This window comes from Talpa occidentalis, unplaced genomic scaffold, assembly GCF_014898055.3.
Source record: "Talpa occidentalis isolate TD23 unplaced genomic scaffold, MPIMG_talOcc4v2.1 talOcc4.16, whole genome shotgun sequence".
In the NCBI taxonomy this organism is placed as follows: Eukaryota; Metazoa; Chordata; class Mammalia; order Eulipotyphla; family Talpidae; genus Talpa; species Talpa occidentalis.
The window spans coordinates 53,505,111-53,520,874 of record NW_023601653.1 but is presented as its reverse complement, the minus strand read 5'-3'; the positions used below and the strand labels follow the sequence as shown (position 1 = coordinate 53,520,874).

The following is a 15,764-nucleotide window of genomic DNA, read 5'->3' as shown; positions in this document are numbered from 1 at the left end:
TTAGACAAAAGTTTGAAATTACTGTATCTCAGATGTATTCACCAGTTTTACTGCCTAAACTTGCCTACAACTAGACAGTGCTCAGTAGCCAAGGTGCTTTGACCACCAGCACGGGTATCATCCAAGCTTATGCAGATTAAAAAAGATTCCACACTTCCAAATCCAGCTCATCCCCAAATACAAGTTAATCATCTCAGTATAGCAAAACTTCTACTGGGACTCAGATATTTCAAATACCATTTCATAATAATGCAGATTGATGGCAGAAGAAGGGATATTCATTGTAGATAAAGTTTGGAGATGGAGGTGGGAGAATTGTGGTTTTGATTATGATGGGCATAGAGAGAAGGAGACACAGAAAGGGGAGAACCATTATTCTGAGGACTGTGAGGTGAATAAAGAAAAAAAAAAAAAAGCATGTAGCGAATTTAAGTGGTTTGGAAAGTCAGTTATTTTATGAACTCACCTTTTCTGTCCTGCAGTTATTGAGACCTAGACTGTTCACAACAGCCACCTTCCCATCCAGCACCTGCTGCTCCCGCCGAAGCTGCTCCTTCATCTGCCGGGCTTCTTGGATGGCCTTGGTGACAGCATCGTGGTCATTTAAATAACCTGAAGATGTGACAGAACAAAGGGTATGTTTGGTACAAATGCAGACAGGGTAACCTTTCACCACAAAAATCACTTTTTTTTTTGATTTATAGCAACTGTCTGGCATACAATAAATTTCTAAATGGAATTTGTCTAAAATGAAAGAACAAATGAATAATTGATGATGACTGAATACATGACGATGGTGCCAAATGTCTCTATTAAAAATATAATACTTAAGTAAAATAAGGCTATTTCCACCTATTTGGGAAGAAGTCTGAAATACAATTTTTCTGTAAACTCTGAATATTTTGCAATGCAAAAATAAAACCTGTGTGACTTTTTTTTTCATGTGAGGATCATTTGAATATTACCAAGGGCTACAGGTACTGATAATCATTACCACTCCTTTTGGCTCTTTCATAATAGTATTAGGAAGATCAGTTTCGAGTTAGTGGATAGCGCTGTTAGGTTTGTTACACACAGAAGGAAGAGTAATTATCTTACTGTAAGAAGAACATTTTCCCCCAATCCATTTATGGTGAAATAAACCACAGGTGGCACTGGTTTGCTGTGGATACAAACTTCAATAGCTACACTTCAAGTTCAGAATGTAACCAAACACCTATAATTGTTTGATAAGAAACCCTGGCTGCTGGTACCTTAGCCACACTTAGTTCACACCCTTAATAAGGTTGTCAAATGCCCTCCTTGTGTCTGCACCGCCACTGTCCAGAGTAAGTGGAACACAGATTCACTGCCAAAGTATTTCTTTTAAAGACTATCAGGTATAAAGAACAAAACTAATTTTCAACTTGATTTTAAGAATGGTCATTTATTTACTTGAAGCACATTACCCTGCTAATCTGCATGATTTCAGGGTAAAATAGAGATAGGAAAAGACTGTTTTGTAAATATTGAGAGGAAAGCTAATATCTCGTCTTTCACTATCTTTTTAACTAGGGCATAAAATGGCATAAACTGAATCTATAATATGAAATTGCCCAGAAAAGGGACTTGTTTGTGACATGAGGCTAAATCTAACCAGATCCATTGGTGAATTGTGACAGATGGAGGGACTGTGAGACAGAAGGCAGGCACTAATCACACATAAAATGACCGGCTTGCCTCAACATGTTCCATGGATTCCAGCAAACTTTACACCCTAATCCATTTTTAGAACAAAAAACATCTGGACCATAAATCCTCTAATCTGCCAAAACACGCTATTAAATCCCATGATTTGTTGAAAAACACTAAGATTAAAGAAAGGAAATATAAAATGGCTAACTGCCGTGTTAGGAAAGTGTTATTAATACTCTTTCTTTGTCTCAATTATGAATGTTCTGGTACTAAAGAGCCTTGTCTAATCATGTCAGATTACACATCCTCGTTGTATTGCTAGACTTGTATCTGATCTGTTGATTGCCAAAAAACACAGAATACTTTCTTGCAGCTTGAACATTTCTACTAAAGAAGCTGATGTCAGGTTAGTGCAGTGCTTCAGCGCTGGAGGTTCTAAAGTGCCTCCCCGCACCACTCACACACCGGACCCTGTCCTCGGAGCTCCTCCAGGCAGAAAGCTCAGGGCCAACACAGACGACAGAGAAGAGAGCCTTGAGAGTTCCTCTGTATTTTGCCTCTCAGAGCTCAATTCATTGGAACTTATTCAAAGAACAAAATATTCCTGCTCATAGGTCAGACCTTCAGGGTTAATATTAATTATAAAAGATGGTTGTTTTTAACTTTGTATCATCCTTGTATTCTTCTAAACAACCTTCTTCACGTATTACTATCGAATTTATTCTGTTCCTGAAGCCTACCCTTCTGAAAGAAATACAGCTCCTCTATGACAGCGACTGTCTCAGAACATGTTCACTGAGCAAGATGTGAAGATCAGCTTGATAGGTCTCTCCTCTAACCCATGGTTATATACAACCTGGAATCAAGTGTTTCTGTAGTCCAGCTAGCTTCTCCAGAACATGAATATATTTGAAATGGTTTGACACATGGCTTTGAATAAAAGCATGAATTCTTTATGCTTTGTAGGCACTGCCAAGACACTATCGTTTAGAAAAAAAGAATAATGTAGATACAAAAGGGGTGCAAATTATCATGGGGGTTAGTAACTGACAGACTGACGGTCTGTCATGGTGATTTCCAATGTGAGGAAATATGTGTGTGCTCCTGTGCAGGTGGAGATCAGTGTTTGCTTTTGAAATCAACATCAGTATTTTTAGAGACCTTGGAATTTTAGTTAAAATGTTTACATACAAATGAAATTCTAACATTTGTATTTGTTGTGTTAATCCTAAATATTCACATATTACAGAACTGACAACAGCATTGTTTGCTGTTTTTTTACATTTTGTTTTTATTACAGTTATGGAATCCCTGACCTCACTGATTCTCTGGTTCCGCAAATGGCTGGCCTGAGACTGGATGGGCCAGCAAAGCTCAAACCCACCTTCCTCACAGGCACCCTTGGGCACCATGCCAGCTTCTAGTCTATCTCCTTTTAGGCCCGCTTCCCCCTTCTGTTTCAGTGAAAGTGACGCCCCTTTTTTTTCATTCAAGGTAATCCCCGAAATTCATGTTCTAAATTTCTATACCTCCCCAATGATTACTCTCTTACATATATTATCTTTCTGATCTCTACCACCTGAACTTGTAATTACTTGGGGTTCTCCTCAACAAGCAAATCTCTCTCTCTCTCTCAACATTTGGGTTGTCCTCTCTGTCTATCCAATTGGTCTCTCTCTTTGTCTTTGAAACCCAACTTCTGGATGATTCCTACAATACTCTCCCACTCTTTCCTCATGCAACCATCCACACTATGGTCTGGCTTCTGCTTTCCTTGTTCCTTCAGTTGCCATATCCAGGGGCTAGTTTCCATTCGTTGTAGAATGCCAGCACTGCTGATTTCTCTTAATAGAAATTCCTTCCTCCTAGTTTCTCTTCATAGCACTGGGTTCCCTGTCCTCTGTTCCTCACCATCTTCATATTCTTACTTGGATCCTTTCTCCACCAGCTCTTTAGATGTTTTTTAAAGATTTACTTATGCATACAAGAACTGGGGTACAGGCCAGAGGTATGGGGGATGCGGGGATTCACCAGAGACAGAGTGGGGAGCAGAACAGGCAGATCTACTGAAGTACACTGCTGAAGGGAGCAGCAGGAGAGGCAGGAGAGATCTGCTGCGCCATGTGGGTAGCTTCCTGGTCGGGGATCGAACACGTGCTACAGTGGCTGTGGAGAGCTTCATAGTGCTGAGACTTAATCCTTGCACCACTAGGGAGGCCCTAGATTTTGATCCAAGGTTTTCATCCTCAGAAAAAGCCGGGATCTTTGAGTTGGACAAGTCTAAATTAAAATCCTAGCTGTGCTATTTACTTGCTATGTAATTTGTATACTTTTTTTTTTTTTTTACTTTTCTAAGTTTCAGTGATCTCATTGGTTCAATGGGGGCTAACACTCACCAAGGTAACACAGATGTTGTGATGAAGAAATGGTGATATAACATATCACATGGTTATTTTAAAAAGTCATTCAATAACTGTCAGTTTACAAAGCAGAATAGTGAAATAGGTAGAATTTGGGCATTGGATTCAAATGGAACTGGGTTTCCATTTCCTGGGAAGTGAGATATTTGCCACATTATAACATATTCACACTGATCTCATTTGCCTCAACTGTAAAATGAGTAGAAGGTTGATGGAGACATTACATGAAATACATATGTGAAAGAGTAGGTAACTCTTAGTAATTGCAGAGACAAGAAAAACATTTAATTCCATTCTTTTCTGCATTTTCCCTAGAATGCTTACCCTCAGCAACTATGTCACAGGCTTTGGCCATCATGACAAAATCTGCCAGGGTGTTATTTCTTGTTGGTCAGAGGTTCTATGAATGTCACCCCAACAGAATCCAAAACAGACCTCAATGATCACCTCATACATTTCGTTCTGCCTTCATTATATATTCTGGTAGCAAGTGCATCTAAAAACAGAATCAGAACGGAGGACATGTGGTAAAGAGAGCTTTGTTGAGCCTAAATATCAGGAGTCAGAGGGCGAAGGCCTAAGTGGCTTACAGTTTGCACCTCAAACGAGAAAACAGAGGTTAGGAATCATTAATGTAGGAAATCTTTGAGATTTCCTAACTTTGTTAAATTGACCATAATTTGATTTTTCATGTCTGGGTGTATCTTCTTATCCATTACCAACAAAATTGTCAAAAATTGAATTGAAAAAGGCTCTTTTACATATTATCAGGGACAGAAAAAAAGGAGCAAAAAAAATACGGGGGCAAACTACAAAGTCCAATTTTATAGGAATAACATCTAAATAGAAAGAGTGAGTAATAGCTGCCCCACAAGGAAAGAAGCTGTTGAAAGGGAAAAGGAAAGACAGGAAACTACTTGTAATAGGTTGAATCGTGTCCTAACCCCAGCAAACTGTGAATGAGACAGTATTTGGAAATAGTCTGAGGACGTAGTTCAATTAGGGATTTTGCTTTGAAATCACACTGGATTTAGGGTGGGCCTTAACACAGTGACTGGTGTTCTTCTAACAGGAAGGAGAGCTCTGAGACAGAGACATAGGGAGAAGGCCGTTTGAATATGGAGGCAGAGGTGGGTTTATGCATGTGTAAGTTCAGGTTCACTGAGGACTGCCAGCAGCGAGGCAACAGCTTGGAACAGATTTTCCCTCGGAGCCTCCAGAGGAACTAACCCTGATGGCATGATGGCTTTGAATTTCTAGCTCTAAATAGTGAGAGGATAAATTTCTGTTCTAAGCCACCCCACATATGGTCATTTATGGTGGCAACCTTAGAAACCAGTGCAGCACAACTGGTCCTAAGTGTGCTATGACTCAATGATCCTAAGTCCTGTGCATATCTATCACCTGCTTCAAGTCCTTCCTGATTTCCAGATAGTCATACGTGTACTAAGCTTCTCTGCTTGAATGTCCCATGTCCCTGACATACAGCGTATCTATCAGAATCCATTATCCTCCCACAGCTGCAATCTGTTCTTTTATGTTACAGATCTTTCCCAGTTGCCCATGCAGTCACATGAGAGTCATCTAAGATGATATAAAAGGCAACCAGGGGCTCTATCAGTTACGTCCTTTTCCATCCGCTTGGTCCCTGCTTTCCTTAAGGTTGCCTCCTATCTAATCTAACCAGTTCATTGCCTTGCTTTCCTAACCATTTTCCCTATCTTTAGGGTTGCATTCCTTAAATCTATCTCATAAGCGCTTACAGAGGAAAAAGCGTCCTTGAATAGTTTAAAAGAAAATTAGGGAATTTGGGTCATGTCACAATACCTCATTCAATAACTCATCTCTTGTGCCTTAGTGCTTGAAGGAGCTGTTAGCAAAATGATAACCTGTGAAAAATTCATGTTCAGGTAAGTCTGAGAAACATTAATTTTAAAGGTTTCTTCATGGTACGAATTCCCAAAATTTTGAGGTATTGCTGTATTACTGTGTACTGTGATTCTTTAAGTGATAACAACGGTACGCATACTTTCCAAAGTACAGAGGGACAACATAACATTCCCTAAAAAAATCACTCTGGGAGAAATCCCAAACATTTCCATGCAGCCCAAAGTCTCTTCATGATGTCAACTAAGTTCACCTTTCCAGTGCCGCTTCCTCTCCATCTTCCACGAGTTCTGTGCTGAAGGGCACAGGACTATTCCTGTTTCCTGTTCCAAAGACAGTCCTTCCTCCTGCCACCCCCACTGCTCACTCCTACCTTTTCCTTTTTACTGTGGTGTGTTTGGGAATTTGTTTCAATGTCACCCCTTCTGTAAGGACTATTCTGACATACTCCAGAGAAGTGCTTGGCAACTTTAGTATTTTCCGTTTGTATGTTCCTTCCGAACCTGGTGTGTGCTTGTGCTGTCACACTGCCTTGCATTTTTCTGTTTGTCTTTTACATTAGTGAGATTTTTTTTTTCTTTCAGTCTTTCATTCCTTTGGCTCATGGCAGAGTCTTTAAGAAATAAGTGGACATTTCTAAGTTGAAAGTATCCACTTTCATGATTCCTAGTTCATAGATGATCTATGTCTTCATCTCAGTATTTGCCAATCATGACACGGATTTGCTGAAATCCATGTGCTGAAACAGATGCTATCAGGGTAACACAAATTCTTCTTTGCTACATGCCTGTTTTACATAGGCCTTTTAACTACAAATAGAAGTAAGGGCATATGTCTTTCAAGTTATTTTCCACAAATACTAATTTTTTTTTTCCATTTTTAAAGTCAATTATCATCACAGTTTTTGGCAGACCAACATGTAGCCATGTCTTTATCTAAGAAAGTTCATAAGAATTAATCAAATAATAAACCCTAAAGTGTAAAAGTGCTATGCAAATATTAATTGCCAGATGTCAAATAAAACATCTAACTTCTGGTAACCCAATGGCTTTCTATGAAACCGTAACAATATTTTTGTGTAATCACTAACCTTCATAGAAGTTTTTCTCCCTAAAAATGTAAACTAAAATGAAATATCAAGGTAACATCCTCTTTCAAGTCATATTTTAAATTAGCAAGTTATGAAGTATCAAATTAATGGATTTGAAAATATTTTCCTTCATTTTACGAATCAGTGTGCATCGATGGCATTTTCCCCTGAAGAATCAAGGGAACAGTATGTTCCAGTATCTTCCAAAGACATGGTCAAGCAAAGACTGCAGGCATCTAAAGCCTCAACATAAGACTTCATCTGCCTGTCTTCCACACTTGGCAAAATGTATGATACAGACAAGATACTTAATACTCAGTTACTGGATGAATGAGAGAAAGGATAAATGACTGAGAAGAGCAATTATTGCAGAGGTTTCATAGGCAGCAACTAAACAGAAGCTTGTCATCCCTGAGACTATGAAATAAGGTCTTAACCTCCACTAAGGGAAATTACTACACCTCCACCTACATTTGTTTTCTTGAAATTAAAATGGAGCTAAGAAACCCAGAACTACAGCACTATTGCTGCTGGGACAAGAACTTGTTCAAAATCCCTGCATATGCACTTAGCCACTTTAGGCCCCTGTTACTGATGAGCAACATTTTTGAATAGATGATATGGATATCTGCTCCATCTAGTTAAGGATCTGGAATTCTAAAATTAGCTGCACTGAAAATGGATTAAAATGCTTTGAAAAAAATGTATTTCTATTTTTTGCAACTTACTCTTGTCCTATACATATGTACAACATAGATGGAAAAGGCCAATAAAGGAAAGATAACATCTGGTCAAAAGATTCTAAAATTATCCATCATTCTTCCCTGAACTGTTTGCAACACTGAAGGCTCCTTTCTGCGGAGCTGCCTGTCATTTGTGTGCCATATCAAAGGTATTCTTATAGAATATGCTGTGATACTGGCCACCAGCCTCAAAAACTCACTTCTATATTTGTAGCTAATAGACATATAGCAAAGAGCCCCATGTCATTAACAATAACTTAAGTTATCTTTGTTCACAGTTTCCTGTGCTTTATTAATGGCATAACACATTAATTCTTATTTCAGGGTGACCTTTACAATACCATTAATGCTCACAGCTTTTATCCAACTACATTATTACTCATTAGGGTTTCAGCTTTCAACATCTGCATTTGTTGAAAAGAGAAAAGTAAATTGTAGCGGCCTTAAATCCTGGGAAAATACGAGGTATGTGTATGTGATGAAGGAACTTTTCAGGAAAAAAAAAAAAACAAAACAAAGTATCAGCAGTGGAGAAAATCAAATGATAAATGTGATTAAATACATTCCTCCCTTCCTAAAATATTTTGTCATACTTAAGCTGCGGATGCTGAAGTAAAAATTTTTCCTATGGTAAAAGTGCAAATATATTGGTTATTTTCTTAAATGTTCTTATTCTACTGACAGTAATACAAAAGGCGCTCCTATACCAACACTGATATTTATGATCCTTCATGTATATTATGGAAGTGAATTATTCTTATAGAAATTATTTTTCTTCCATGTGCATGGGAAACAAAAGTATATTCTATCCTTCTGTCCTTTTAGGATGTTGAGCAGGATAATTGAGAGTAAGAACACTGCATATTGATTCAAGGCACACCTCTAACCCAAGCCATTCTTAAACTTCTCAAAAATTAACTTTCTCCTGTTTCTCTTCTCACTACAGCCCCACTGCCCCACACTGACTTCCTGTTAGCAAATAATCTGGATTTCACTTTGTGGAGATTGGAACATTTGAAATACACTCCTCCAGTTTTCTTTCTGCCCATCTCACAATTTATCTGCAATTTTACCATTTTCTTTATTTCCTTCAGTCTCAGAAAAAGGAAAGTGCTTTTCTGTTTTCCAAGGCTAATCCTTTTGAAACATCTCTTCTCTCAGTTTATGATGACCCGGTATTTTTTTTTTTTCATACCTATACATTTCTCCAACTCTTCTTCCTCATCTCATCATAGACAAATACAGACCTATATATAGGTAGAGAGATCGATATTGATAGACTGAATAGATTTAGACAGATTCTAGCTTTCCATCCATTCATCCATCCATCCATCTATCCAATTTTCATATTCTAAAATCAGTCACTATTCAGCAATCTCAAAACAACATCCCTACAAGGATAGTCTATATATCAACTGCCCCTTTAGTCTTCATATTCTGCAACTCTGATGTTCAGATTTCTGCTAAACTATTCTACTAAAATCTGTCAGTCTACCTATCCATGAACACCAACTAAATCCTAAAGTTTTTCTCATATTCTAACTTTTCGATAGAATGATACCATTAAATAACCCCTCCTTTTTGAAACTTTCATTTTTCCTAGGCTAGCATGACCTTGTCCTATCTTCAAGCTTACTCTAAGATACTCACTTGCTTTTTATCAATTTTCCTCCTGAAAATGTGTGGTGGGTTTTAAAACATGTAAAAAGAACTTTTTCAGAGTTGGAGCCTAATTCTCCTTTCTCTGAGTTGGGCTGTACTTAGTGATGCTATTATCATAAAAATAATAAAGCAGAATTAACTGTGTGTGAATTTGGAAACCAGGCCACAGAAAGCACCATGGCTTGCTCTCATTCTTGGACTATCTGCTCTGGGAGATGGTGGCTGTTATTTTCTGAGTATCCCTATGGAAAAACTCACATGGCCAAGAACTGGAATCTCCAGTCAATAGCACATAAATGAGTCATCTTGGACAAGAGTCTTCCAACCCCAGTGAAGTAACAGGTAGATGACTGGCAACCATCCTGACTGCAATCATATAGATATTAGGGTCAGACCCACCTATTTAAAATGCTTTCAGATTCGCAATCCTTGCAAACTGTGTTATAATAAATGTTGATTGTTTAGGTTAATCTGTTACAGAGCAACAGACTACTGGTAACTATGGTTCTTCATACCACCTCTTTCCACACACACCCTTTTTTTCAGTGAGCAAATGCTCTTGTGGCTTCAACAGCCTATTACAGAATAATTTCCACATTTACAAATCTATCCCTTCTTTTACACATCAGACATATTTACAGGTTTCCCTTGGATATTTCTACTTACATGGTGCCCTGTGGTTCAAGTTAAACTCCTACTAAATCTTTTCATCTCCCCCAAACCTACTTCTACTCTAGTTCTTTCATGGTTAAGGGATGCACTATTCTTATTCTGTATATACAGAATCCTAGAATCCTTTGATTCCAACTTGAAGTTTACCAGGTTACTTTATATAGTGAGCAAGTTATACCGGTTCTTCCTCAATAATACCTCTTCAATCTAGTCTCTGCTTTATCATTTCTTGTATTTCCATTTCTTGCAACTCATTCATGTCCTACTCTAAAACAATGGTTTCCCTGATTCCCATTTCTTTCTGCTGCCAATAGTCTTCTGAGAATTCTGATCATATTGCTGTCAGGAGAAAAAGTCAAAATATCTTAGGATAGCATTCAATCAGATTCCATCTGCCCCTTTCTGTTTTAGCTGTGATCACTTTCCACTCCACACTCAATTTATATTTCAGCCAAATCAGTGCATCAAAAAGAGGCTATTTTATTCCATCCCCCCTTCCCCCGATATAGCCTATAATGCCTTACAACATATCTCTTCTTCAAAGCTACATCTGAATTCAGACCTCTTCACTTGGTCTTTGGAATCTTTCCCAAATAGAATTCAGCACTCTCCTCTCTGACTACAGGGTGGGACTGGCGCTCTGGAGTAACACTTGCTACAACTGACCTGTTCTCATTTTCCCCAGCTAGAGCTGGTCTGCGCCAGCTTCCATATAATTATGTGCAAACAGCAGATATATCAGTGAAGGTAGGTGGTGCAAACATTTATAGCCTATTTTGTGTTAGTAAAATTAAAATTACTAGATAAAAAATTTTAACTTACAAAGCATTTATCAAATAACAATTATGAAAACTGAAGCTTCCACTTTTTTGTAATACGCTGGTGTTTTCAAGTACACATCAAGCAATAAGGAATGGAAGAAAGTTCACATCCTGACAGGAGACTGTGGATGCAGACAAAATGTATTTCATCATCATATATACTTTGTACTCATCACAAAAATGGACATAACTTCAGTGATGGTGAAGGCAAGTCATCTAACAACATTCTGGAAAAACTGTAATCTAGATCTTTAAAAATAAACTTAATGTCTTAGAATATCTTTAACGTCAATAAACATAACCAGTTCAATACAATTTTCAGGGTCATTATAACTTGTACTTCAGTTATAAATTTCATTGGCATGTTTAAAACACATCTATGAGGTTCATCAAACTGAAACTCTCCTTTGGAATTAAAGCCATGCACAGGGTATACGTGATTTGCCACAAAAGATTCCATTCAATTGCTATAAACCGAAAATTATCAAGAACAAAAGAAACAGAACTTACCTATTGTGCTAACTCTGGCTGAAGGACTAGCTAATGCTGCAGGGACAGAGGCTTTGAGGGGGCCTGCCCCACTGTTTATTCTCAGAGCTGGCATATGGGGAGAGGTGGGTGATGTGGGTGATTTGCCATCAGAGGTCTTGGGTTTAGCTGATAGGTTCAGTGGCTGTGCCACTTCATCCTGCAATGATCATTAGAACATGAGCTGTGGTAAGGAAAGGCTGATCAAAAATGCTCAGAAAAACACAAGTATACAGCCTGTCATTCCCCATCAAGTCACTCTACCAATCAGTGATCTTAACATTCAGTCTGAACATTATCATGTCTGGTTAGCTGTCAACAATGTCACCTTCAACTACATAGCATGAAAAACCTTTTGTATATGAAAAGTACACGTGCATTCAAGTATCCAAAAAGCTCATAAATGATGTTGCCTATAAGAATTCTTAAAAAAAAGGTGTTTTTTGTACTATTTTTTAAGTGAGAGACAATACCCTGTTAATATATGATCATGATATAAATAGGTTTTGTTCAACCTCTGGGTTTGAGCCCCAAGCACTTTTGTTGGTGGTTCTCAGGCAGAGTGAGTGGAACATCGAAGGAAGAGTTAAGTGGTTTGCACCCTGCATCACAAAGCTCTCCAGATTAAATACAAGAAGACTGTCTAACTTTTTAAAAAATAATATTTTCTCTGAAATTTCAGATAAATAACTTTTAGATTTGAGTCAAAAATGAAAATAAATGTAATTAACAATATCCTAACATATACTATTTATTTACATGTAACACTGGCCGAAACACTTAACATTTTTGAGATCCCAATTTATTTCCCAGATTTTCCTTATAGCATCTGATATGGTGGCATGAGGATTTGCACTTTGTACATACAGTACTGTATGCACTTTGTACATACAATAATTCCCAATTATTTGGTGCTTGAATAGGACCCAGTTTACATAGTTCACATTGTATTTAATACCTATGTTAATCCTTAATTTCATACATAAAATTTACATATGTCATTATTAAGATTTTGATCATGTCATTCATAAGACTCAGATAATATTAACATTACATCACTTTTCTTTCTTTGCAAGATGATTTAATCCCTTTTCTGTGCCCTAAAATTGAAATATTGTATCAACTGTTTGTACCTTAATTGTTTACATTATATTCAATTTGATTTAGCTATTGCAAAATAAAATTTTCATTTCCACTAAGCTCTTTCCTCCTCACGAGTTAAGAACATAAACCATCTACCAGTGGTAGCAGACTAACTTTGTTAAGCGTGAGTCAGTGTAGAATCCAAAGATGTGAGGGTGACATGGAATCACAGCAAGCACAAATACATTACTGTTTACTAAAAACTCTGAAACAAGTCACCTTACAGACATGGCAAAATAACATAATATGCTCTCTAGTTCAAGTTTATAATTGTGAAAGTTATTTATTGCTATTAGATCTCATGCCTAATCATACCCATTAAGTTCAAGGAAAAGTACTCAACATTTTTTTTTCAATTCTGCTTTGTAGTTCAGAGAAAAGAATAGTTGCTAGAAAATCCATGAAATGATTCAAATGACAATCTGGAATCATGTAAATGCATAATAAATTAATGAATATTATGTCAAATTTATGTGGATTCACAAAATCTGGGAAGAAGATGAAGTAAGGTAATTCTATGAATGACTCAATATAATTTTGAAGCATTTACTTTTGTTTTTAAAATATGGGGTAAATGTATTGCCAGGTCTTTCAATGTGACATGTCTAGATGAGCTGATCAGTTATAATCCTTATATAGAATGCTACAGCTGCCAGAATCCTAGGAGTATCATGTCCCTTTTTTCCTATTCTCTAGTTGGATAAGTGGGTCTCAAAATGTGGTTCAGCACCAGCTGGGAACTTCTCAGAAAGGCAAATTGTCCATCTTGTGATTTACACCAAGCACTCCCAGTGTCCTTACATATGCTAACATTTGAAAGTCACAGCCATATGTGATATAAGGGAAATTATTTACAAAATTTATTAGGCTGTGACCCCCCTTTTAAAATTAAACACTTTTAAAAACTTTCTTAATTTAAAAGGTAACATTAAAAAACACATACTGTTATCCCAATCTTCAATTTTTTTTTCAGAAGATAGTATATGCTAATAATAAATGAAATGTCACAAACACAATAAACTATAAAAGCCACTGAGACTACATGGGCAAATAAGGATTAGAACCCACATTTTCTCCCCATCAATTCAGCTTAAATAAATACCCTGTCAGAAGCTTTACTGACTGCTATGCAGCTATAGACATTCTAGGTGCTTCCCCCCCATTAAATGTTTTACCTGCTTACCATCTTGGACAGTGTCACAACTCTTGAAAAAGTCGTTGGGGGCTACTTGGAGAAATTATAGATGCAGAAATAAAAGAAAGAATACATACACAGAGTTGCAACAAAGAGATTTATGAGCACAGAGGTTAGAATGTGAGGATGTGGGTGTGGAGATGTTGATGAAGATGATGCTGATGTGGGTGCTGAGGAGTGAGGTGTGTTTAGCTTTCAGCACTAAGCTACTATACACACACACACACACACACTGGGAAATGACTACCCGAAGCTTTTAAGAGACCAAGAGAACCATCGGAACTATTAATATTTCCCATTCAGCACAAATGTCTGAAAACCAAAAAGTGCAAAGCCCCTAGGACAGAACCGAGGTTGACAGTTCCAAAGTTGATAGAAATGTCCTTCAAAATTGCCCTTTCCTACTCCCTTCTCTCCCCCTGCCCCCGCCATGTGTCTCTGGTTTATAGTTGCTTGTGTGGGGACTATAACCAAGATGAAAATGCATACATTGTGCAAAAATGAAAAATGATGTAAAAATATATAAAATGAAAAAAAAAATTGCCCTTTTATTCTCTTTCATTGTGTGACTGGGCTAACAGTAGATTGATTAAAAACCCACATGCCTGACTCTTATGCTGGTAACTATATAAACAATTTTGACTCATTATATTACTTCACAATTTGGCTCTTTTAATAATTTACTACACCAAATGCAGATTATTCATAAAGTATACAATTAACTAATCACATCAGTTTCCCTTTTCCATTAATTACTTTTCATTTGACTAGAAAATTTTAAAACCCTCACTATAAAATATGGAGGTAGACTGCTTATTTATGACATGCATTCTTACAATCATGAATACTTGCACCAAACAGTAAAGTTGTTTTTATCTACTTTTTATTTTCAGTTCCAGTTTCTTATTTAGGATAAATTGTAAAGCTTAGCATAATTAACCACTATTCTTACCAATAAAACATACATTTTAAAACTATAAATAATTCATATATATATAAATGTAATAATTTTCAAGGTGAAGAAAGCAATAGAAAATATAATTCTTATCAAGTACACCACCAACCAGTGAGGAAGCCAATTTCCTTTTAATTATTTGTCCAATTGTTAAATGACACTACCAAATGAAATATTTGACAATAACATACTTCATAATTATCTCATTAATACAGAAAGTGAACTTTAAGAGGAATTTTACATATCTGTTTAGTTCCAAAATTGTGATAAATATGAAGCAAGCATTTAATTAACATGTAAGCATGTTTTGACTAATAGAAGGACATTACTGACATTTAAAGAATTCATTATAAATATTTCAAGCATTTCTTAAAATCTTCAATACATTGGTATAATAATAACCTCACAGGGGAAACTAAGCCTTAGAAAAGTTCTAATGAAACCCAATTTTTGGACTCAACATACATACACTTTCCATTTATATGACAAAATTAAAAAGACATTGATGAAATGTATTTTCTGAAACTGAGACCTAGCCATATAATTCTATAGACACATTTTCTATCTTATACATTAAAGGTAAGGTACAAAATTGATGACATATTTTGGTGATATTTTATGCTTCTCTGTTATCACTACATAGCATTGAAAATTTCCTTTGACAATACTAAGGAGTTGTTAGAATATTATTTGAGAATAATATCAAGGGTTCATGTACAATAATGCCAGAAAATATAATTCAAACAATAATGTGCAAGAGGTATACTATTACACATTCAAGCATATGTTTTAGGACCCTATTCATGATTATAATTTCTCCTAATGAAGTAACTGTCTCATCTTAATTGTCTCAAATAGAATGTAAAATAATCCAAACATACCTATAGTCCAGGCAGCCTTTATCACTATAGCTATTATGACTTATCTGAAAGCAAGCAACTTAACATCAGTTTGTAGTCTAGTACATCAGCTTG

At 36.6% G+C, this 15,764-nt stretch overlaps 1 protein-coding gene across 21 annotated transcripts in view; it reads right to left on the bottom strand.

The window, feature by feature from the left end:
* SOX5 (SRY-box transcription factor 5) overlaps positions 1 to 15,764 on the bottom strand; it is a 1,024,531-nt gene that overhangs the window by 29,709 nt on the left and 979,058 nt on the right. For all 21 annotated transcript variants that reach the window (XM_054696382.1, XM_054696384.1, XM_054696380.1 and 18 more), the window contains 2 exons: positions 11,480 to 11,657; positions 467 to 612 (listed from right to left, as the gene is read on the bottom strand). In XM_054696382.1, the coding sequence (XP_054552357.1) occupies positions 467 to 612; positions 11,480 to 11,657 (324 nt within the window). The remainder of the gene's footprint in view (positions 1 to 466; positions 613 to 11,479; positions 11,658 to 15,764) is intronic.